Consider the following 25,376-nt stretch of genomic DNA (forward strand, 5'->3'; position numbering starts at 1 on the left):
ACCCTCACCACTCTCCACCTGCTGACCTCAGCCTATGAGAAAATTCATGTTGGAAATAAAGACTGCTTGCTTCTCTTTCCCTTCACTCAATCCTTTCAGACTCATCTGCATCTGATTGCCACTTGAAGCCTTTCTTCTCACCTCCCTCTGTCCCTCCCATGACAAATTCCTGAATTAGAAACATCTCCCACCTTCTTGGGCATTCTTATCATCTCTTATCCACCCACCCCCCCACCCACCCCCCCCGCCCCCACTCCCTGAGCTCTAGAATGGCCTCGATCAGTGTGACTATCTGTACAACCAGCTTCTCAGAGGCTGTTTGTAGAAGAAAGGCCTACATTACACTTCCATTCACCCCCCTTATTCTTTTTGTTTTTTTAAACTGAAGTTTAATTTACACATATCAGTGTTCATGACTCTTAAGGCCTTAGCTTGATGAATTTTGACACATGAATAAATCCAAATAACTACCATCAGGTCAAGATCCTGACCTTAGGAGGCTCCTGCAGGCCTTCTTAGTCCATACAACCTCTTACAAACATAACCACCAGTACAACAAGGAATTTTTACTATTCATGAGTGGGTAAAACAGAACTTCATAGTGTGTTTTCCACTTATCTCCTTATTGATCATCAGGATGTCTGTGAGATTCATTCAGTTCAGTTCAGTTGCTTAGTCTCTTTGGAACCCCATGGACTGCAGCACGCCAGGCCTCCCTGTCCATCACCAATGCCCAGAGTTTACTCAAACTCATGTCCATCGAGTTGATGATGCCATCCAAGCATCTCATCGTCTGTCGTCCCCTTCTCCTCCCACCTTCAATCTTTCCCAGCATCAGGGTCTTTTCAGATGAGTCAATTCTTCACATCAGATGACCAAAGTATTAGAGTTTCAGCTTCAGCATCAGTCCTTCCAATGAATATTCAGGACTGATTTCCTTTAGGATGAACTGGTTGGATCTCCTTGCAGTCCAAGGGACTCTCAAGAGTTTTCTCCAGCACCACAATTCAAAGGCATAAATTCTTTGGCGCTAAGCTTTCTTTATAGTCCAACTCTCACATGCATACATGACCACAGGAAAAACCATAGCCTTGACTAGACGGACCTTTGTTGGCAAAGTAACATCTCTGCTTTTTAATATGCTATCTAGGTTGGTCATAACTTTTCTTCCAAGGAGCAAGCATCTTTTAATTTCATGGCTGCAGTCACTGTCTGCAGTGGTTTTGGAGCCCAAAAAATAAAGTCTGACACTGTTTCCACTGTTTCCCCATCTATCTGCCATGAAGTGATGGGATCAGATGCCATGATCTTCGTTTTCTGAATGTTGAGCTTTAAGCCAACTTTTTCACTCTCCTCTTTCACTTTTATCAAGAGGCTCTTTAATTCTTTTTCACTTTCTGCCATAAGGGTGGTGTCATCTGCATATCTGAGGTTATTGATATTTCTCCTAGCAACCTTTATTCCATCTTGTGCTTCTTCCAGCCCAGCGTTTCTCATGATGTCCTCTGCACATAAGTTAAATAAGCAGGGTGACAATATACAGCCTCTACCTACTCCTTTCCCAACTTGGAACCAGTCTGTTGTTCCATGTCCAGTTCTAACTGTTGCTTCCTGACCTGCATACAGATTTCTCAAGAGGCCAGTCAGATGGCCTGGTATTCCCATCCCTTTAAGAATTTTCCAGAGTTTGTTGTAATCCACACAGTCAAAGGCTTTGGCATAGTCAATAAAGCAGAAATAGATGTTTTTTCTGGAACTCTCTTGCTTTTTTGATGATCCAGTAGATGTTGGCAATTTGATCTCTGGTTCCTCTGCCTTTTCTAAATCCAGCGTGAACATCTGGAAGTTCACAGTTCACGTACTGTTGAAGCCTGGCTTGGAGAATTTTGAGCATTACTTTACTAACGTGAGATGAGTGCAATTGTGCAGTAGTTTGAGCATTCTTTGGCATTGCCTTTCTTTGGGACTGGAATGAAAACTGACCTTTTCCAGTCCTGTGGCCACTGCTGAGTTTTCCAAAGTTTGCTTGCATATTGAATGCAGCACTTTCACAGCATCATTGTTCAGGTTTTGAAATAGCTCAACTGGAATTTCATCACCTCCACTAGCTTTGTTCAAAGTGATGCTTCCTAAAGCCCACTTGACTTCAAGTTTTAAGATGTCTGGCTCTAGGTGAGTGATCATACTATCGTGATTATCTGGGTCATGAAGATCTTTTTTGTATAGTTCTTCTGTGTATTCTTGCCACCTCTTCTTAACATCTTCTGTTTCTGTTAGGTCCATACCATTTCTGTCCTTTATTGTGCCCATCTTTCCTGGTGGCTCAGACGGTAAAAGCGTCTGCCTGCAATGTGGGAGACCTGGGTTCAATCCCTGGGTCGGGAAAATCCCCTGGAGAAGGAAATGGCAACCCACTCCAGTATTCTTGCCTGGAGAATCCCATGGATGGAAGAGCCTGATGGGTTACAGCCCATGGGGTCGCAGAGTCGGACACGACTGAGCGACTTCACTTTTTCTTTCTTTGCATGAAATGTTCCCTCAGTATCTCTAATTTTCTTGAAGAGATCTCTAGTCTTTCCCTTTCTATTGTTTTCATCTATTTCTTTGCACTGATCACTGAGGAAGGCTTTCTTATCTCTCCTTGCTCTTCTTTGGAACTCTGCATTCAAATGGGTATATTTTTCCTTTTCTCCTTTGCCTTTAGCTTCTCTTCTTTTCACAGCTATTTGTAAGCCCTCCTCAGACAGCCATTTTGCTTTTTTGCATTTCTTTTTCTTGGGGATGATCTTGATCCCTGTCTCCTGTACAATGTCACAAACCTCCGTCCGTAGTTCATCAGGCATTCTATCTCTCAGATCTAATCTCTTGAATCTATTTGTCACTTCCACTGTGTAATCATAAGGGATTTGATTTAGGTTAAGTCAAATTCATGTGGTTGCAGTTGCTTGGAGTGTGATGCTTTCATACTGTATAATATCTCATTGTAGTAATATGTTAAAGTTTATGTTATTTCTTCTCCTGTTGATGAACATCAGTAGTCATTCAGTCGCTCAGTCATGTCTGACCCTTTGCAACCCCATGGACTGCAGCACACCAGGCTCCTCTGTCCTTCAATGTCTCCCGGAGTTTGTTCAGATTCATGTCTGTTGAATCGGTGGTGCTATCTAACCATCTCATCCTCTGCCGCCCCATTCTCCCATTGCCTTCAATCTTTCCCAATAGCAGGGTCTTTTTCAATGAGTTGGCTCTTCGCATCAGGTGACCAAAGCATTTTTTTTTAACATTATAAACATAACCACTATGAGCAGTTATGTTGGGTGTATACCCAGAATTGGGTTGACTCAGACATGGGATAGGTGTGTATTTAACTTGAAGAAAAAGCACCCAACGATTTCCAGTGTGGTTGACCTTCTGGCACTCCCACCAGCCACATGTGAGTTCCCACTGCTCCCCACTCTGTCAGTGCTTGGTGTTCTCTCATTACTCTCTGTGGCACTTTAGAGGAGGTTCTCAGGACCATATACCTCCAGCCAAACCACAGGAGGGTAGCAGGGCTTAACATTTCCATCTTCCTCTTCCTGCTTGCTTGGTGATTTTGTTTCTTCTGTGTTGGCATTACTAATAGGCCTCATTTGTATATTGGATTCCCTTCAGATGACAAAGCGAAAACCAAGACCACAGAGACTGCTGCTTCTCAGCAAGCCTTGTTCAAGGGACACCTACTTCAGAGGTCACTGACTCAGGAAGTCTGCTGTGCTTCTCCGTTGGGGCAAGCTCGGGAACTGGAAGGAGTGTCAGAAAAGCAGGGAGGGCATTTGAAGACAGGAACAGTCCTTCGCAAGGAAACCCTCCCTGGAAACAGGATCCCTGAATGTGGTGATCTGGGGAGAGGCGATAGTTTGGGCTCAAAAGATTTACAAGATCAAGTCTCCTCAGGAGATGCTCCTCATGCGTGTGAGTCGTGTGTTTCAAGGGCAGACCCACTGTTTCACGGAGGGAAGACTTCCTACAAATGCAAGGAATGTGGGAAAGGGTTTGTCAAGAATCGCTTCCTTCTTCGACATCAGCGGATTCACACTAGAGTAAAACTCTATAAATGCAGAAAATGTAGGAAGACGTTTCTCAAGAAAGCAGACCTCACTCTACACTACAGCTTTCACACTAGGGAGAAACTCTATGAGTGCGGTGAGTGTGGGAGAGCCTTCAGCCGCAAGTCTCACCTCACGGAGCACCAGCGGATTCACACTGGAGAAAAGCCTTTCATGTGCGCTGAGTGTGGCAAAGCCTTCAGCCGCAGGTCACACCTCACAGAGCACCAGCGGAGTCACACTGGAGAGAAGCCATATGTGTGCAGTGAGTGTGGAAAGGCCTTCGCCCACCACTCTGACTTCATTCGGCATAATAGAACCCACACTGGGGAGAAACCCTTTGAGTGCAAAGAGTGTGGGAAAGCCTTTAGTGAAAGCTCTTCTGTAACTCGCCACATGAGGTGTCACTCCAGGGAGAAGCCCTATGAGTGCAGTGAGTGTGGAAAAACCTACAGCTACAGCTCAACCCTCACCACCCATCAAAAGATTCATAGTGGAGTGAAATCCTACACATGTATGAGATGTGGCAAAGCCTTTTACAAGAAGACTGGGCTCAGTCAGCATCAGAGAACTCATATCGGGAAGAGTTCTTTAAAGTAACTATTGTGGTGAATAGTTTGGCCAGAAGAAAAATGTTCTTTGGCATCTGAGACTATGTACCCAAGTAACCCCCTATGTCCCCTCATGTGCTCAGTTTTGCTGTGATTGTGTGTTGCCTGTAGCTGTAGCTGTAGCTGTAGCTAACCTCATCTTTCATCCCTGTTGCTGCACACAGTGTCCTGGGTTATGGAGATGGGTGACTGGGACATGAGTCTTGTGACTCGTGTCTAGAATGGGAAACAGACATGATAACACACAGGTGAGGTATGCCAGTGTTGTTGCTGTGATAGTAACATGCCTGCAATCCCCATCCAGCATAATGAAGAACAAGGTCAAAACTGGCATGGAGGCCAGATGTGATCAGGAGTCATCATCCAGTGGCTGCGAGCTTGGACTCTGGACAGTTGGGATGCCAACGTTCCTGAGCTGTGCCTATCACCATCTGGATGACCTTAGTCATGTCACTTCCGCACAAGTCTGTCTGCATGTCTGTGAAAGTAGAAAGATGTCTGTTAAACTGTAATGCATGGGAAGAGGAACAGAAAGTATGCAGGGGTGATATGCAGAGTGTGAGGTATGGAAGACCCTCAGCCATGTTTGAAGATGGAGAAGAGCACTTGCAAAGGGAACAGCATGCGCCAAGATCCTGAGGTAGGCCAGAGCCGGGACTGTCAGAGGAAACAGCTGAAGACCAGTGGGTCCAGAGGAAACAGGTGGTGGGCAGTGAGATGGAGGGGCAGGGCATCATGATAAATGTGGATTGTATTGCAACTGCTCTGGGAGCTGAGGAAGGGACTCACAGCACAGTGGGATGGTGTCATTTGTCTCTAAGCCTCCCTTTGGCTGCTGTGTGGAGCATGGACTGAGGAGGATAAAGAACTGATGTTGGAGAGAGGGAGGAGGCCACTACAGTCCAGGAGGACGTTGACAGTGGACTGGCCCAGGGTGGTGGCTTTGGAGATGACCTGGGACACGTGAGGAGGCAGAGTTGATGGGACATGTGCATAGTTTGGATGTTGGGGTGAGTCTCCGGGAGTGACTTTACCCCTTCAGTCCTGACAGAGCCCTCTGCATCCATAGGAAACGTGACCCATGGCTTGACAGTGTGTTCCAGTTTCTTAGTCACAAGTTTCACAGTTCGCAGTTTCACAAGTGTGGTGAGTGAGGCTGAAGGTCCTTTTCTGGGATACACAAAAGTCAGAAAGACTTGTTGTAGTTCATCCTGGTAGTTTGGGCAGTTGAGTTTTCCATGACCCAGGAAGGGTCCTGGCCCTGCTCAGATTACATGACTTTGGGCGGGAGGGTGCGTCGAGCAGTGATGAGATTTCCGTCACCTGGGCCACCGTTCTCAGCTGTGCTACTTAGTGGTGCCCATAACCCAGACCAGCTCAGGGAACTTTGGGTTCTTGGTCTCCTCCCTTGTGAACTTGGAGTTGAATTAGCCATTGGAACCTTCATTATTTATGAAACAAGTGTGTTGGCCAACATGCCTCCCCAGGTTGTGAGGTTAAAGGATAGCGTTGTAAAGAGACTGTCATTCGGCTGGGTATGTGGATGCGCTTCAAAGTTGGCTGCTGTTACTCACAAGTTCCCTCTCCACGCCATTCTCTTCCTTCCTCACCAGGAGATGTGCTGCTGGTAATTTCCTGATGGCTTTTCAGCAGGTTTTAGTTCTTAAGAAGCTTGATCATGGGCTCTAGTGACATTCAGCATAAGGTCTTGGTTCTCCATCAGCCAAATTTCTATTTCTCTGAATAGAAATTCAAAACCTGCCTTTAAAAATCTCTTGTGAAGGGAATTTTGAGCTGCCCAAAAGTGCTGACTGCTAATTTAATTTACCCCATATGTATTTAATGTTATAGTTGACATACATAATTTGAGTTTAAACATGCACTCTTATTTTTTGGATTTTTTTGCATCACTTGTTCTTTTTCTCCCCTCCTCCCCTTAAATTTTCTATTAATTACTTATAGGTTTTCTTTATTCTAGTTGGAAAGCATATTCTCTAATTGTGTTTGTTATTGTTTAAGATTTATAAGCACTTATTAAAAACAGTAGAGCACAGAATTATAAGTACTTTTTCTTCTTCGCTACTAAGACACTTAACAGTGTATCTGTATCTTAGTCTATGTGTTGAGACCTTGTATGTTAATTTCATCATTCTAACTCCACAAGGAAACATCATTCATGTTTAACACAAATTATGAGCAGTTGCATCCATCTACGCAGGCATTTACCCTCTTGGATCTTCATTGTTTCTATCATTGCAGGTCTTCCATCTGAGATCAGTTTCCAAATCCTTAAATTTAAACTTTAGGATTTCATTTTGTGTGTATTAATTTTCTATTAAATTTCCCATATGGAGTTCAAAACAGTCATACTCTTCTTTTTTTGGCTATGTCCTGTGGCGCGTGGGATAGGTTAGTTCCCTGACCAGCATTCAAACCCGTGCTCCCTGCATTGGGAGCAAGGACTCAAGCACTGGAGCACCAGGGAAGTGCCTACTCATACTTTTTCTTAAAAGGCAACTTTGCTGTGTATATAGAAATCTACACTGGCAGCCTTGTTCTTCAGCAGGTCCTTCAGTAGGTCCTGCCACCGATTCCAGAACTATAATAATACTGGGATTGAGTGCCAACTTACTTTGTTTATTGCCTTGTTGTCTTAGTTTAGGTTAAGAACAGAGGAATGGGGTTTGAGGTTTTCAACCCAAAAGTAATAAATAGCGCTGAATATGTAGGGGGGATAATGAAATCCATTATCCCAGTGACTGAACTGATGAATTATACTAGAAACTGGGTAGATGGTCTCCTATCCAACTGTTTCTTTATCAACACACAGCTTATCTTCCATGGACCATGTCAATGAGTTTCGGACAATGGCATACGGGCAGAAGCGATTGTGAAATTGTGTCTTCATGGCATCATCCCATGTTTGCTTCTCTGTTGGGATGTCCTTGTGGGTGTGTGATTGCTGTTCTGACACGCCCCAGGATTTAGTGCTGTCTTGGGAGCTGCAGGTTCAGGCTATCCATGGACTGACCATGTACAGGCAGTTTTAGCAAATTCCTTGGTGATGCTGATGTTACCAGCGTGGGAACCACTGAGTAAAATCATCATTTAATGTTAGTTCACAAAGACAGTGTAAGCAACTTATCTTTCTAGTACCATTTTTGGGTTGGTTTGTTTGTTTTTAGTTTTTTGCTCTGTTGGATACTCGTCAGCCATGAGCCAACTGTTCACTCTCAGAAACAGACATTGACAGAATATCAAATTATCAGCTGCTCCCCTACCTCATACACTAGACATTGTGTATGCCTGCTCAGTCATGTCCAACTTTTTGCAACTCCGTGGACTGTAACCTACCAAGCTCCTCTGATCATGGGATTTTCCAAATGAGAATGGAGTGGGTTGCCATTTCCTCCTCCAGGGGATCCTCCCAACCCAAGGATCAAACCTGTATCTCCTGCACTGCAAGTGGATTCTTCACTGCTGTGCCATAGTGTAGTACCTACATTTAAATCCCCAACTGGGAATGGAACCCGGGTCCTAAGCAGTGAAAGCACCAAGTCTTAAACACAAGACCACCGAGGAGTACCCTTCCCCATGATTTTTAGTAGCATATTTTTCCTGAGGGTGTGACAGACTTAAGAAGCTTGCCAAGGGCTTCACAAACAGGGGTCTCCGATTCAATATCTCTTGTGGATGGCTTTGCCCAACATGGCCACAGAAATCTAGAGTGGTCATCTTTGGAATCACACAGCATTGTTTTCCAGGGTCTCGCAGGGTTGTTTGGCCTTCGCTGTGGAGAATGGGAAGGGTGGGATGCAAGACAGAAACTACATTACCCAACGGGCTGTGCTTGTGCGTGGGCGGCGGGACACTCGTCCAATGACGACCCAGGACAGAGCTGGACCCTCCCGCGGAGGTGGAGGCCGGACTTCCGATGACGTGAGGGAGGCTGATGGGGGTCAGTGCCTCTCCTTGGTGGAGACCCGAGTCCAGACCGGGGGCTGTTTCCCGGGTAGCTATTAGGGATCAAATAAGGAAGGAAGGGAACGAGAATTGGACCCTACTCTGCGCCTTTGAGCTGTGCGTTCTTCGGGCTCTGCCCCAGCCCTCCTTCCTTCTGGCGCACTTGTCCTTCTGTGCCTTTTACACGTGGGGAGCCGAGGCTCCTAGTGTGGGTCAGCCAAGGTCACGCCTGGCCAGGGCCGGATGACTAGGGAATCCACTAAGCTTGAAGGACCCGCCGGGCTCCCTGCTCAGTTCACGGGGTCCGCTGGCGACGGTCAGCTGGGCCGGACGCAGGTGAGTGGGTGGCCTTTAGGCCGCCAGCCCCTGGAACCGTGGTCCTATTAGCCTCGGGATATGACACAGAGGATGCTGTTGTCCTAGGACTTTCCCCCTTCCGCGCTCTCTGCCCTGGAATTTGGGGTACCCAGAGATGAGTCATTCTTGGCCCATGGCTCTTAATTGAGTAGGGGATTGTGTGAAACACGTCCATTTTGGGAACCCGGTAGGATGAGGTAAGGGTTTCAAGAACTAGCATGTGCGTATGCTTCGATGTGGCACTGGACTGGGGATGTTCTTGAAACCCTAAGTGTACTTTATGTTTTGGGGGACCTGAGACCAGGTAGGCAGAAATCAGCCACGGAATGGCAAATGAGGAGCTGGGCCTTGTGAGGGCTGTGGGAGCCAGAGAAAGTTAGAGCTGAGAGAGGTGCCCTAACTCAGCTCTTAATAGTGATGCCTAAAGCTCAGCTTTTCTGTTCACCTGTGTGAATTGAATCGCAGAGAAAGAGTTTTGGATGAAGTAGAAGGAGGACACAGCATGTTCCCTCTAAACAGTGTGTCCCTACTTGGAGAAGATAGTTGAAAGTTTTGTAGTAATTGTTCAAAGAGGGCGTGATCAGCATCAAACATTCTTCTGAATGATTGGTGGTGAGATAAGTAGGAGTTTGCATCATCAACCTTCAGGTCCAGCTGGTCTGGGGTCTACATGCTTGTGGGCAGCATACCTTCTTAATCATTAATTTCTCCCACCTGGAGGGGGTTTCAGTATCTACAAAATACCTCAAAGATATTGTTATATGTATCCCATGGTGGGGAAACTGGACCTTCCCCCAAGGCTGCTCTTGATTGTTTCTCCCTGGTCTCACATCCCCTCCCTTCCCTAATTAACAACTGCTTGGAATTGTTACCTGCCCCTTGGAGCTCAGGTAAGGTCATGGAGGCTGAATGAAGGCTATTTCCTGTAACCAAAGAAATGAGGGACACCGAAAGGCTCTGCGCCCAGGAGCCCCACAGGGCCCTGTTTTATCAACAGGCTTCTCTGGTCACTGAGCAGCCTGGGGGTGAGGGCTGATTGTTTCCCTAGTGTTCAGTCAGGCGTATTTTCCTCTGGTCAAATCCAGTGATGCATATTTTATTATTTTTACTTTCTTTTGGATTTAATTTGCTGCATATTTTTTCACCTTTATTCATTAGGACTGTGGTTGTGGTGGTGGTTTAATCGCTAAGTCGTGGCCGACTCTTTGTGACCCCATGGACTGTAGCCCACTAGGCTCGTCTGTCCATGGGATTTCCCAGGCAAGAATACTGGAGTGGGTTGCCATACCCTTCTCCAGGGGATCTTTCCGAACCAGAAACCGAACCCAGGTCTCCTTCATTGCAGGCAGTCTCTTTACTGACTGAGCCACCAGGAAATAGTTCTGTAATTATTTTGTGTGCTTGTTACATTTTTGTATCAGTTAGGCTCATCTCTTAAAATGAGTTGAGAAGCATTCGTTCCTCGTATTTTCTGAAAAGACATGTTATTGTGGTATTATTTACTCTTTAAATGTTTTGTAGAATTTGCCAGTGAAACTATTTAGGTCCTTAATATTTCTCAGTGGTGTATGATGATTTTTTTTAATAGTTTTTGAACATATTTTTATTCAGTTTACTTCTAAATACATAGTTTGATGCTATTATGAAAGATATCTTTTTTTTTCAATTTCCAAACAGTCATTACTAGTATCAGAAACAAGTCATTTTTGTATATTGGCCTTTGATCCTGTGACCTCACTGAACTCAATCATTCTCAATCATTTGATCTAGTAGCTTTTTAGTGAATGAGTTGTAATTTTCAACATAACCATGTCTTACTTGAATAGAAGTTTTGGTTCTACCTTTACAATCTTTTTTTTTTTTTTTTAGTATTTTTTATTTCACTCTGCCGGTTCTTAGTTGGCAGCATGTGAGCTATTAGTTGTGGCATGTCGGATCTAGTTCTCTGACCAGGGATTGAACCCTGGCCCCCTGCTTTGGGAGCAGAGTCTTAGCCACTGGACCACAAAGGAACTCCCTAACTTTACAATCTTTAGGCCTTTTTTTTTTTCCCTTCATGTTACAAACACAGATCTTTAGTACCAATACAATGTTAAGTAGAAGTGATGAGCATAGACACATTTGCATTACTCCCAATATCAGGGCAAAAGCATTAGGCTTTTACATCAAATGTGTTAGCTGTGTTTTTTTTTTTTTTTTTCATAGATGGACTATATCAGGAAGTTCCCATCTAATCCTAATTTGCTGAGAATTTTTATCATTTACTGGTTTTGAATTCTGTGACATGCTTCCACTACATGTTTGAGACCATTGTTTTTTAGTTTAATTAAGATAGATAACAGGTTCAGTTGTTAAATCATCTTTGCATTCTTGATAAACAGCACCAGGTTATGATTTATGTGTTTACATATGTATATGGCTGGATTCAGTTTGCTATGCTCATGTGGGTGCTAGTCGCTTTTTTTTTCTTTTTATTTTATATTGAAGTATTCATTGATTATTGAAGTTTGGCTTCCCAGGTGGTGCCAATGGTAAAGAAGCTGCCCGCCAGTGCAGGAGACATAAGAGACATGGGTTCTATCTCTGAGTCGACAGGATCCCCTGAAGGAGGCAATGGCAACCCACTCCAGTATCTTTGCCTGGAGAATCTCATGGACAGAGAAGCCTAGAGAGCTACAGTCCATGGGATAGCACTGAGTCCGACACGACTGAAGCCACTTAGCACACACATTAGCTGATTAACAGTTGTAACATTCACTTAACTATTAATAGTTGGGAAGTGTTTGAATCTTCTTTTAGAAGAATTTCTATACGATTGCTATTGTTTCCTCTTTAAGAAAACAAGAATATCAGTCCCACAACCAGAAATGTGTTCCACTGGAGAAGGGAATGGCAAGCCACTTCAGTATTCTTGCCTTGAGAACCCCATGAACAGTATGAAAAGGCAAAAAGATAGGACACTGAAAGATGAACTCCCCAGGTCGGTAGGTGCCAATTATGCTACTGGAGATCAATGGAGAAATAACTCCAGAAAGAATGAAGAGATGGAGTCAAAGCAAAAACAACACCCAGTTGTGGATGTGGCTGGTGATAGAAGCAAAGTCCGCTGCTGTAAAGAGCAATATTGCATAGGAACAATGTCACGAAACTCACCTAGAGCCAGATATCCTGGAATGTGAAGTCAACTGGGCCTTAGGAAGCATCACTATGAACAAAGCTAGTGGAGGTGATGGAATTCCAGTTGAGCTATTTCAAATCCTAAAAGATGATGCTGTGAAAGTGCTGCACTCAATATGCCAGCAAATTTGGAAAACTCAGCAGTGGCCACAGGACTGGAAAAAGTCAGTTTTCATTCCAGTCCCAAAGAAAGGCAATGCCAAAGAATGCTCAAACTACTGCACAGTTGCACTCATCTCACACGCTAGTAAAGTAATGCTCAAAATTCTCCAAGCCAGGCTTCAACAGTATGTGAACTGTGAACTTCCAGATGTTCAAGCTGGAATGTTAATTCCATGAATCAAGGCAAACTGGAAGTGGTCAAACAGGAGATGGCAAGAGTGAACGTCAATGTTTTAGGAATCAGCAAACCAAAATGGACTAGAATGGGTGAATTTAACTCAGCTGACGATTATATATGCTACTGTGGGCAAGAATCCCTTAGAAGAAATGGAGTAGCCATCATAGTCAACAAGAGTCTGAAATGCAGTATTTGGATGCAATCTAAAAAATGACAGAATGATCTCTGTTTTCGTTTCCAAGGCAAACCATTCAATATCACAGTAATCCAAGTCTATGCCCCAACCAGTAATGTTGAAGAAGCTGAAGCTGAACGGTTCTATGAAGACCTACAAGAGCTTCTAGAACTAACACCCCCCAAAAGATGTCCTTTTCATTATAGGGGACTGGAATGCAAAAGCAGGGAGTAACAGGCATATTTGGCCTTGGAGTACAGAATGAAGTAGGGCAAAAGCTAATAGAGTTTTGCCAAGAGAATGCACTGGTCATAGCAAACACCCTCTTCCAGTAACACAAGAGAAGATTCTATACATGGACATCACATGTATAGATGTATAGATGTATAGATGGTCAATAGCGAAATCAGATTGATTATATTCTTTGCAGCCAAAGATGGAGAAAATCTATACAATCAGCAAAAACAAGACAGGAAGCTGACTGTGGCTCAGATCAGGAACTCCTTATTGCCAAATTCAGACTTAAATTGAAGAAAGTAGGGAAAACCAGGAGGCCATTCAGGTATGATCTAAATCAAATCCCTTAGGATTATACAGTGGAACTGACAAATAGATTCAAGGGATTAGATCTGATAGACAAGTGCCTGAAGAGCTATGGACGGAAGTTCGTGACATTGTACAACAGACAGGAATCAAGAACATCCCCAAGAAAAAGAAATGCAAAAAAGCAAAATTATTGTCTGAGTATGCCTTACAAATAGCTGTGAAAAGAAGAGAAGTGAAAAGGAAAGGAGAAAAGGAAAGATATAGCCATGTGAATGAAGAGTTCCAGAGAATAGCAAGGAGAGATAAAGCCTTCTTCAGTGCTGAGTGTAAAGAAATAGAGGAAAACAATAGAATGGGAATGACTAGCAATCTCTTCAAGAACATTAGAGATACCAAGGGAACATTTCATGCAAAGATGGGCTCAATAAAGGACAGAAATTGTATGGACAGAACATATTAACAGAAGCAGAAGTTATTAAGAAAGAGGTGGCAATAATACATAGAAGAACTATTCAAAAAAGATCTTCATGACCCAGATAATCACGATGGTGTGATCACTCACCTAGAGCCAGATATCCTGGAATGTGAAGTCAACTGGGCCTTAGGAAGCATCACTATGAACAAAGCTAGTGGAGGTGATGGAATTCCAGTTGAGCTATTTCAAATCCTAAAAGATGATGCTGTGAAAGTGCTGCACTCAGTATGCCAGCAAATTTGGAAAACTCAGCAGTGGCCACAGGACTGGAAAAAGTCAGTTTTCATTCCAGTCCCAAAGAAAGGCAATGCCAAAGAATGCTCAAACTACTGCACAATTGCACTCATCTCACACGCTAGTAAAGTAATGCTCAAAATTCTCCAAGCCAGGCTTCAACAGTATGTGAACTGTGAACTTCCAGATGTTCAAGCTGGATTTAGAAAAAGCAGAGGAACTAGAGATCAAATCGCCAACATCTGTTGGATCATAGAAAAAGCAAGAGAGTTCCAGAATTCTTTATTGATTATGCCAAAGCCTTTAACTGTGTGAACCACAATAAACTCTGGGAAATTCTTAAAGAGATGGGATTACCAGACCACCTGACCTGCTTCTTGAGAAATCTGTATGTGGTCAGGAAGCAACAGTTAGAACTGGACATGGAACAACAGACTGGTTCCAAACAGGAAAAGGACTATGTCAAGGCTGTATATTGTCACCCTGCTTATTTAACTTATATGCAGAGTACATCATGAGAAACACTGGGCTGGATGAAGCACAAGCTAGAATCAAGATTGCTGGGAGAAATATCAATAACCTCAGGTATGCAGATGACACCACCCTTATGGCAGAAAGCGAAGAAGAACTAAAGAGCCTCTTGATGAAAGAGGAGAGTGAAAAAGTTGGCTTAAAACTCAACATTCAGAAAACTAAGATCATGGCGTCTGGTCCCAGCACTTCATGGCAAATGGATGGGGAAACAGTGGAAACAAACTTTATTTTGGGGGGCTCCAAAATCACTGCAGATGGTGATTGCAGGCATGAAATTAAAAGACGCTTGGTCTTTGAAGTGAAAGGTTGTTGCTGAACGAAAAGACACCGGGATTCTTGGCCTCTGTGGGAGAAGAATTCAGTCCGGGGCTAGAGACGAGGCTTGATCACTCAGAGCTTTTGTGTAATAAAGTTTTATTAAAGTATAAAGGAGACAGAGAAAGCTTCTGACATAGGCATCAGAAGGGGGCAGAAAAAGTGCCCCCCTCTAGTCTTCAGCTGGATGTTATATAGTCACTAGCAGTCTGTTAATGAAAGAAAGGAATATCTTAAAACTCAGAATGGCACCAGGCCCCTCACCCATAAGATGCATTTTGGGATAATCTTGGCACCAGATGATTCATCCCAGGCCATAAAATGATTGACTTGAATCTTGTAGAAGGGCAGAATACCATACAAATAGTTTTGTTTACATAGATTGCTGCTGCTACTGCTGCTAAGTCGCTTCAGTCGTGTCCGACTCCGCGACCCAATGGACGGCAGCCCACCAGGCTTCCCCGTCCCTGGGATTCTCCAGGCAAGAACACTGGAGTGGGTTGCCATTTCCTTCTCCAATGCATGGAAGTGAAAAGTGAAAGTGAAGTCGCTCAGTCGTTTCCGACTCTAGCGACCCCATGGACTGCAGCCTACCAGGCTCCTCCGTCCATGGGATTTTCTAGGCAAAAGTACTGGGGTGGGTTGCCATTGCCTTCTCCGTTACATAGATTAGGGGAACAATATCTGAGTATAACATACTGGTTTGTCAAGTAGGTTCTGAGCCATCAGGCGCAACCATTTGAAGACAGAGTCTGGGGTAAATGCACAGTACATTAACATAGCTTAAGACAAACATTTCCATAAGAAAAATGCATTGGTTAACTTGAGGTTTGAGAATAGTTAACTTCAGGTGAAACCAGGTGTCATTATGGCAACACAGTATTTTAAGAGAAACCTCCTTTTAAATTTGTATAGAGAAGGAAAAAAATATCGCTAGTTTGTTTCCTCCTGCCGCTTTGTTTCCTCCTGCCGCTTAAGAGAGAGATAAAAATGTCTGACACTTGCAGCCTATTTCCTCCATTTGGAGACACCTGGCCTTCCTGCCTGTTACCCTCTCAGAAGGAAAGTTATGACCAACCTGGTAGCTCAGATGTTAAAGCGTCTGCCTGCAATGCGGGAGACCTGGGTTCGATCCCTGGGTCGGGAAGATTCCCCTGGAGAAGGAAATGGTAACCCACTCCAGTATTCTTGCCTGGAGAATCCTATGGATGGAGGAGCCTGGTGGGCTACAGTCCACGGGGTTGCAAAGAGTCGGACAGGACTGAGCAACTTCACTTTCACTTTCAGACAGCATATTAAAGAGCAGAGACATTACTCTGCCAACAAAGGTCCGCCTAGTTAAAGCTATGGTTTTTCCAGTAGTTATGAATGGATGTGAGAGTTGGACTATAAAGAAAGCTGAGCGCTGAAGAATTGATGCTTTTGAACTGTGGTGTTGGAGAAGACTTTTGAGAGTCCCTTGGACTGCAAGGAGGTCCAACCAGTCCATCCTATAGGAGATCAGTCCTGAATATTCACTGGAAGCACTAATGCTGAAGCTGAAACTCCAATACTTTGGCCACCTGATGTGAAGAATTGACTCATTGGAAAAGACCCTGATGCTGGGAAAGATTGAGGGCAGGAGGAGAAGGGGACGACAGAGGATGAGATGGCCAGATGGCATCACCGACTCGATGGACATGAGGTTGAGTAAACTCCAGGAGCTGGTGATGGACAGGGAGGCCTGGCATGCTGCAGTCCATGGGGTCACAAAGAGTCGAACACGACTGAGTGACTGAATTGAACTTAACTGAACCACAAATAACTGAAATTGTCTAACAACTCACATGAGCAGGAAACAGAATTTCCTTTAAACACTCCAGGAAAAAAAACAAAACAAAACAAAACACAACCTTGGTAACAACTTGAGTTTAGCCCAGTCGGACCCATACGTGTCTTACTGGATATACGATCTACAGAACCATAATATAATGAATTGGTGTTGTTTAAGCCATTGGTTTGTGGTTATCTGTCAGTACAGCAATAGAAAGCTACTGCATCATTATTCTTTGACTATTTCTTTAGTTTTTTTTTTTTTTTTTTGGCTGTACTGCCCATGTAGGAGTCCTAGTTCCCCAAGCAAGGATCAAACCCTGTCCCATGCATTGGAGTGCAGAATCTTCGCCACTGTGAAGGAGTCTTTTGGGCCTAGAAAAGAAGACAACAGTCTCAAAGGCCCTTACTGAATCATCTGACTTCGGAGAAAACAAAACTGAACTTTAGGTCCCGCCCTGATGCTCCAGGCAGGTTGCATCTATCTGGGACTTCTGGGACTTATCACCCCCTGTCCAGAAACCTTCCACCCGCTACACCTGCCCAGAACTTATCACCCCCTGTCCAACTACAAATGCCATCTCAACTAAAGCATACCCAAAACATCCCGCCTGATTAACGTTTCCCTTATCGCTTCCACAAACCTCCCTATAAATATGGAGCCTCCCTGATCCCTGTCAGCATTCATCCTGGTCGTTAGGCTGATTGTTATCCCTCCTTGCCTGAATAAAGGTAACCTACTGCTGTTGAGGTCGTCTTTCCTTTTTCTGCCTCGGCCCGAACTATACCTTACACACTGGACCACAAGGGAAGTCCCAAGTACTTCTTTACTTTCTAAGGCAAGGATATTTCCTTGGCTTATGTTAAACTTTTCCAGCTCTAACCTAGAAGTGGCCTCTTATCTAAGGAGTTCTGATTCTTTTTACTGAAATACTGTATTCATAAGCCAATAATTGGACATTAAAGATGTTCACAGCTGCTGGAATATGTCTGCATTCTAGGCTGTCACTGAATAGATAGGGGTATGTTCATACGTAAACATTTCTACATACACTGAACTTCTTTGTCTGTGTTTAAATTAACAAAGATTTCACAAGATTTAGATATTTAAAAGGGCTCTTAGGGTTCCAATAGCATACCCAGGTAAGGTTTTTTTTTTTACAGGCAATGATAAAGTACCATAAGAGAAAAAGAGCACAATACGAAAAGTACAACCAATAAAAGACAAATGGATAAGTTGTATTTCATGAAAGTTAAGAAATTCTACTCTAGGGAAGATACTGTTAAGGAAACCAAAGCCACAGACTTAGAGGAAAGATTGATTAAGTATATATCAAATGAGTCATTTGCATCCAGAATATATTAAGAAATTGCAAGACAGTTCTTTTAATAGTAGGCAAAAAACTTTGATCAGATAATTCACTAAAGAAAACATATGATGGCAAATACACAGGGAGAAATACTGAACACCAAGTCATCAGGGAAGTGCAAATTTAAATCACAATGAAATACTACTAGACATTCCCTAGAACGGCTAAAAATATATGGCCAATATTTTACATACGAAACTCAGCAAAGATACGAAGAAACTGGAAAACACACTCCAGGAAATGTGAAATGGCATAACTATTTAGAATACAAGGTGGCAAATTCCTAAAAAGTTAAATATTTGCATCAGCTTCCAGCATGACAGTGTGAGGAGCTTTGCAGGCCTGCTTCCCAGGGAAATGGGTGAAAATTATAAAAACATCATTTAAAGCCTCTGGAAATGATCTGAAGGATATACAGCAAATGAAGAAACATTTATTTAAGAAAATCTAATACTCAGGTAGAAAAGCAAGGGTCAGTTACAGTTGAACCTTGCAAGACTTTTCTCCACTGTGAACTTTCTGGTGCTGTATAAGGTTGAAACGCTGGCTAAATGATTTCCCACAACTGCTGCACTCATAAGGCATTTCTCCAGTGTGAATCCTCCGATGCTTAACAAGGCTGGAGCTGTGGCGGAAAAATTTCCCACATTCCCTGCACCCATAAGGTCTTGCTCCAGTGTGAACTCTCTGGTGTTTAACAAGGCTAGAATTCTCACTAAAGAATCTTCCACATTCATTGCACTTAAAAGGCTTTTCTCCAGTGTGAACTTTTCGGTGTTGCACAAGGCTGGAGCTTTGGCTAAAAAATTTCCCACATTCGCTGCATTCATAAGGCCTTTCTCCAGTGTGAACTCTCCAGTGATTAATAAGGCTTGACTTGTGGCTATAGAATTTCCCACATTCGCTGCACTTATAAGGTCTTTCTCCAGTGTGAACTCTCTGATGCTTCATGAGGCTTGAGTTAAAGCTAAAGAACTTCCCACATTCGCTGCACTCATAAGGCCTTACTCCAGTGTGGATTCTGTGATGCTGAACAAGTGTGGAATTGTGCCTGAAGGCTTTTCCACATTCACTGCATTTAAAAGGCTTTTCTCCAGTGTGGACTCTCCGGTGTTGAATGAGGTCAGCATTGCGGCTAAAGGATTTTCCACATTCACTACACCCGTAAGGCCTTTCACCAGTGTGAACTATTTGGTGTATAAAAAGGTTGGATTTATGGCTGAATAATTTCCCACATTCACTGCATTCATAAGGCTTTTCTCCCGTGTGTAGTCTCTGGTGCTGAACAAGTAAGTATTTCTGACCAAAGGCTTTCCCACACTCACTACACCTGTAATGCCTTTTCCCAGGGGGAACGCCCTCCCCACTTTTGGTGCTCCTACATGGCTCCCCTCCACTAGGAGCCGCCTGAGGCTTGGGAAGACCAGACCTTCCTGGGGAGACCTTCCCGTTCCCCTCATGCTCTTCTCTGGTTGAAGGTTTCTCTCCAGAGTTCGGGTCCTGGTGCTGGTGAAGGTTTGCTCTGTCGGCTTCTACACAACCACTCTGCTCAGAAGGGGCCTCGTCAGCCTCTGCTCCGCACCAACAACCTGCAGGTGCAGAAACGCCGATGAAGTGTCTGTGGAGTGTGTGGACTTTGGCGGGACAGGGCAGCACCCTCGCACACGTCTGACACGGGCAGTAAGGGGTTCCTGGGGCCCTTCTCAGGTGTCGCCTTTGTCGCAACTTGCCTTCAGCGGCAAAACCCAAATCTTCCAGTGACCTTTAGCATCGCCACAGCTTAGGCGGCAAGTGTCACCCATTACAGTGAGCATTGCTAAGGCTGTTGAGATACCACAGCATCAACTGTACTGTGACCTGTGACGCGCCCTATTTCCAGCTGTGTCAGCATCCCAACACACGGGCTGGAGCTCCCTGCCCAGGTGCACTGGTGTAAGGAGGCTGGTCCTCGCACAAGCAGCCCTTCTTGTCCTCCCCTGAGTGTGACCTAGTTATGTTCAAACGCACCCATAATATCCCATCGTGCCTTTTCTAGTACTCTCCCTGTTGGGAAGCCCGGTACAAAATAGCCGGTTGGAGGAAGTCCTTGGGAAAATGGCGAAGGGCCAGAAATACCCCGGCTTGATGTGCCCGGGCAGAAAAACATCTCCTGCCTTTGGTTATGCCCGGCGCCAAGATTTAATGATAAATATTCAGGATGTTGCTTGAGAAAACAGGTTATGGGGTAAACTCATGGGTCACTTAGAGCGCGCTGTCCTTGAAATATTTTTACTGATTAGGTGTTAACCCCGTACACGCTCTGCTGGCTGTATACTCTAAGCTCTTTGTTCCTACTTCTATAAAAAGGCTTGACTGCAGAAATAAACTTGTCAGGCCTTGCAAGAGACTGTCCGAGTGTCCTTCTTTCAGGTTCGTCACTTCCAAGTCCTGGGGAGAAAATCCCCAACACTCCCCACCAACAAAGGCACCTGCTGACAGGTCCTCACCCTCTGCTTCCCCCTGCTTGTTGGAGCCCACTCTCTCCAGTGTGACTCCCGCTTCCCCCCTCGGCAGGTAGGGACTACCTCTTCAGACCTGTGAGCAAAATCAACTTTGTTTTTTTCCCTTAGGCTCTCCTGTGTTTCCTCTCATGGCCACAGCTGATTGGCCATGTCATAAAACAGTAGAAAATGAGGCCACTGTCAGCGAGCACTGCAGAGTGGAAGAGAGGGTAGGTGACAGCCCTGGCAGCTGAGAAGTGGTCAGCTGAGGGGAAAAAGATGGAAATCAGCCTTGGCCCCTTGTCTGACATCAAAACATCAGGGCCTCCTGGGGAGACTCCTGGTGCGAACTCATCCCTGGGTTCACCCCCACGCTCCGCCACCTCCCTCCAAGTACCTGCTGGTGTGGCTGTGGTTGAGACTCCCCCGGTAGGCACGCAGGGCTCCCCCCGCTGCTCCAGCTGAGTCATGGCATGGGTCCTGGACGGTGTGAGTCCTACAGAAGGAACAAGGCAGGAGGGTCAAAGTGACCCACTCCTCAGCAGCCCACAGGAACTAAGGCTGAGTGTAACCAACAAGAAGGTGGGGAAAAGATGCTGCAGAAACATCCCGGTCAAGCAGTGGCCAGGTCAGCGCCTCAGTTCCTGACACAGGCAGATCCCACATCAGCCAAAAGAGGAGGGCCCAAGTTGGGTGTTGGACTGCCGTGGATCTCTTTGGCATCACCAGGCCAGGGAGAGGCCAGTAGCATAGGACCCATCTGATCGCAACACTTGGGATCCCCAAACCCATTCCTGCACAACCATGGAGCAGCTTGGGGACAGAAGTGGGTGGTGCACCCGGGCTTGGCTGTTATACCTACTCTAGGACACAAGAAAGGATGCAGTACCCACAGACCAGCTTTGGGAGGGATGGACCTGCCCTTGGAGAGGGGAGGAGCTGTAGGGGGCAAGGACCTTACCGAGAGACGCCATCAGTGAGAAGGTCTCCAGCATCACCCCACAGTACAGGAGCCTCTGGGCCTCATCAAGGAGCCCCCACTCCTCCCAGGAGAAGTAGACAGCCACGTCCTCAAAGGTCACTTGGCCCTGCCATGATGGGGATGGTTCAGCTTACATGCAGCCTTCTTTCCTGGGACTCTAACCCTCCTCCCGCGCTCCCCACCTCAGTGGAAATACCAGGCCCTGGTGCTGCTGATGCCTGCCCTCCTGGCCACCCCAGCAATCACCATGTTCTGCTCTCAGCAACAACAGGTGGGGGACAGGTGTCGCCTGAGCTCTGGTGCTGACCTACAGAGCCTCACCCTTCTGCAAGACAATTCACCCAGGATCCTTCAGACTGGGGTTCCCAAGAACAACCAAAATTGAGTCCCCTTTTCCTTTCACCCCAGTACAAGGGCCTGGGGCCATCAGCTGGCACTCTCTCCCAACATGCATATTGTTCTTCACACCGCACGTCCCTCATGGCCCTGACCCTACTTGGCCCTTACCCTGGCTTCATCCTCAGCACCTTGAAACCTGGAGTAGATCCCAGGTACACTCAGCCCTCTTCCACTCTGTGTTACAAAGCAGTCCCCTGACCAGTCTCAGCACCTCTGACACTTGTTCAAAGCCCAGGTCCACTTGTCGCACATCATGCCCACCAACAGTCCCAGGGGACCCCGTGTGCCTTTGTGCTGACCTCCAGGTCCTCACAGCCATAAGAACAAGAGCCCGGGGAACGCACAGCTGGATGAATCAGCAGTAGCACCAGCTTTGCTCTCATCTCCCTGCCTGGTCTCCACCTACATCTCAGGTCCACTCCCCATGGAAATCCGGCCTCCAGCCAGATCCTCCTCACCCCTCCAACGCCTCCCCACCATGACCATTACACTCCCCTCATGTGTTTCTATGAAACCCAGCACCCCATCCAGCAAGAGACCCAGTCCTCAGCCCCACACTCCTCTCCCTTGTTACCTAATGCACTGCCACAGGACGTGAAGGTGCCCCCTGCCAAATCTGATCACAGCTCCATCCTGGCCCACGCACCATCCACACTGTGGGTGAATCCAATCTGAACCCTTCACCTGAACTCCAGGCTGTGTGTCCAGGTGCCCAGGGGAGGAATCTGCTCGAGGATTTCTGGGTTCAACAGCCAGAATCTAACTCTTGCCACCAACTTGGACGTGGTGGCACTTCCCTCCTTCTAGCTACTGAGGCCAAACATCTCAGAATCACCTGACTCTTCCTCTTTTCTCTCCCAACCTTCCACATCAGATAGCCTGCTCAGACCTACATGAAAGAACAAACACACACTCCCAACACGGTGCCCACCTCCACTGCCACTACTCTGGCCCATCTACCACCACACTCACCTGGGCTATTGTAGTAGCCTCCTCCCTGGGCTCCCTACACTCGACTGACTGCTTATTAAGCCTGGCTCAGATCAGTTCCTTTTTCTGCTCTAAACCTCCTGTGGCTCCCACCACCCTCTGAATTGAGGCACACCTCTGCAGACCACCATTCCAGGTCTAACTTCTGCTTCTTGCTGTTTCCACCACAAATGAGGGGGACCTAAGTTTGCTAGGCATTCCCAGCTCAACGTCGTCTCTAATATGTTCCAACAATCACTGTGAATGGACTCTCTTCTAGGCTTCATGCCACTGGCTGCCAGAAATGGGAACCAAACCATATGATTCCTGGTCTGCACTCAGGGACCTGATCTTGGATGACCACCTTCCAGGGATCTTAGATGGCAGGGTGAGGAGCGTAGCAGGTAAAACGAGTCCCAGGATGCTACGATCCTGGAGCCCAGGCAAGTGGGAGGTGAAAAGGGTAAGGATCTAGGACACCTATCACTTACCTCTTCATGGTCTGGAAGCCACTCCGCAGCCACAGCAACCTATGGAAAAGCCAGGCCATGAGAAGCAGGCAATAATATTGGGCCCCAACGGCTCAACCAAGGTACCTCAGTCCTCGGTGATGCATGCCTCTTAACAGCTGTGTAATCTTGGACAAATACTCAACCTCCCTGTGAAGTGTTGTGATCCGTCAAATGTGGATAATAATGGTGTCCACCCAAGAGGGCTATTGTTTGCTCATTTCTATCAAGTTCTAACTAGCGACTCTCACTGTCCTCATAAGTGATGCTTCTGTCAGCATTTCCTGGTTGGTATTAAAAATGTACTTTTTCAACATGCCTTTATTGAAGATGTTTGATTTAATCAAATGCTTAGCAGGATATTGATATTTCAACTAATTATTATATGTTAGCTTGTTAAAGCTGCGTTGTCTTAACTGCCTATGTGTTATGTATATACATACATATGTACATATGTATTTTCACCAGTTAGTGTTAAATGAGTATTTCATAAACTCACAAGATAAGAAACTGGGGGATTAGGCTTGAGAAAACTGAGTAGCTACTAGTCCAATTGGCAACTGGCTGCCTGGTATACACCCTCCTGGAGGGAAGCCTGCTAGAGGCCTTGCCACTGGAGCAGTGACTCATGCCTTCTGTCTTAAAAGCTGGGGCAACTTAGGCATCAAAGGAGATGCCCTATTAGCCTACCTGAGTGTTCTTTTTCTCCACGAGGGGAAAAGAGGGCCTGCTGAGCCTGAAGTGGCAAATCTACACCGCTGACCATCTCAGTCTCCAGCCCAGACCTGGGTCCGCTAACTATTCCTCCACACCAGCCAGAAACACTTTGGAGCACAGGAATTCACACCCTGGAAGTGGCCCACCCTCCAGGCTCATCTGAAATAAAAACCTTAACATTCTTCCTTCTAAATATAAGCCCCAGTCCATGCCACGGACCAGGCCACCCCCCACCATCCCTTGGATATCTCCAGCCCAGATCCCTCCCTGGAACTCCGGAACCCCTCAGGTGAGCAAGTTGCCCATGCGACACCTCCACTCTGGGAAACCTCAGGGTTATCACGTCCAAAATCCAACTCCCAATCTTTTCCCTGAAACCTGCTCCCTGCAAACCAAAAAACAGGTTCGTCCTTCCTTTCCTACATTTTCACAGCCACAGCCGGTGCAGCAGGAAATCCTGTCTGTCCCGCTTTTAAAGCCTGTGAGAGACCTGATCATTTCTCCCCTCTCTGGCCACGAGCGACTACAGTCCAGAGCCCACCAGCACTCCATGGTATTTACTTCGTCACAGGTCTTCCAGTCTCCGCTCACACTCTCATCACCCCTACCCCTGTCTCTTTTTCCCTGCGAAGACTTTGGACAATTTTGACACACAGATTGAGCCTCTCCTCTTCACAAGCCTCCCTGGCCACTGGCGGCCGCACAGTGAAGGCCCAGCTGCTGCGGCTGCCTTGTCCCATGTGACTCATCCTCTCATGCGGTTGCGTGCAGACTCCAGACAAATCTCAAGTTTGAGACTCTCAGTTCAGTTCAAGGCTTTGATCGTGCCGGTCCCGAGGCCTGTAACCCTTTCCGAAGCCCCATCATACTGGCTGACAGAAATACGGCCTCTCACCCACGATCTCCTTACTGACCTGGACCCAGGGGCCTGAGCAGGGGACGATCAAGAGGACCTTTATCATCTAGTGGGGCGACGGCGGTGAGAGACCGGAGGACGAACATTTACCTCAGGCGGGACTTTCAGAGCGGCCGCTGCCATCGGACTCTGTGGGCGGAGCAGGGCCAGGAGCTGTGGACCAGGTCGGGCCCCACGCATCCCTGTCCCGGAATCGGAATCAGGTGATTCCCGGGCGCCGCTGCTGAACGTCAGACCCGCATTAGTGCTGAGAAGAGAACGTTAGCCTCCTCTCGCGCCTTCCCGCTCCCGTCACCCCAGTCCAACACCAGCTTCCCGGAGCCTCTCATCCAGCACACAGACCCAAGAGACCCCCGAAAACGACCGCCCCCACTCGAAGGCGGAAGTCCCGCCCCGCGGATTCCAAT

General features: G+C 46.1%; 2 protein-coding genes across 3 annotated transcripts; one reads left to right on the forward strand and one right to left on the reverse strand.

Moving 5' to 3' along the window:
• Window positions 1–3,596: 3,596 nt before the first annotated feature.
• Window positions 3,597–6,584, forward strand: LOC113875783 (zinc finger protein 239-like; the record flags this gene model as incomplete). The annotated part of the gene is made up of 1 exon (XM_027514463.1): window positions 3,597–6,584. A coding segment is annotated over one exon (1,092 nt), but the record flags the coding sequence as incomplete, so codon positions are not given.
• A 10,295-nt stretch (window positions 6,585–16,879) lies between these two features.
• On the reverse strand, window positions 16,880–25,366 carry LOC113875543 (zinc finger protein 773-like). Of its 2 annotated transcripts, none has more exons than XM_027514027.1 (5): window positions 25,060–25,366; window positions 23,319–23,357; window positions 21,439–21,565; window positions 20,875–20,973; window positions 16,880–19,586 (listed from the first exon to the last, which is right to left on the reverse strand). In XM_027514027.1, the coding sequence occupies exons 1-5, from the start codon at window positions 25,147–25,149 to the stop codon at window positions 18,475–18,477; spliced, it is 1,467 nt and encodes a 488-aa protein (XP_027369828.1). In that variant the 5' UTR covers window positions 25,150–25,366; the 3' UTR covers window positions 16,880–18,474. The 2 variants fall into 2 exon arrangements, with proteins under 2 accessions (XP_027369828.1, XP_027369829.1); XM_027514028.1 differs by lacking the exon at window positions 25,060–25,366 and adding an exon at window positions 24,968–25,051.
• Between the last annotated feature and the right edge of the window lie 10 nt (window positions 25,367–25,376).

Source organism: Bos indicus x Bos taurus, chromosome 18 (genome assembly GCF_003369695.1).
Source record: "Bos indicus x Bos taurus breed Angus x Brahman F1 hybrid chromosome 18, Bos_hybrid_MaternalHap_v2.0, whole genome shotgun sequence".
NCBI classification, from domain to species: Eukaryota; Metazoa; Chordata; class Mammalia; order Artiodactyla; family Bovidae; genus Bos; species Bos indicus x Bos taurus.

Excerpts from the sequence above, each read along its gene's own strand:
- LOC113875543 (XM_027514027.1), bottom strand. The coding sequence starts at position 25,149 with ATGCGTGGGGCCCGACCTGGTCCACAGCTCCTGGCCCTGCTCCGCCCA. Across the intron at positions 23,358-25,059 it reads CTCTGAAAGTCCCGCCTGAG|GTTGCTGTGGCTGCGGAGTG; the intron begins GTAAATGTTCGT and ends GCTTTTCCATAG. Across the intron at positions 19,587-20,874 it reads AACCACAGCCACACCAGCAG|GTTGTTGGTGCGGAGCAGAG; the intron begins GTACTTGGAGGG and ends CTGCACCTGCAG.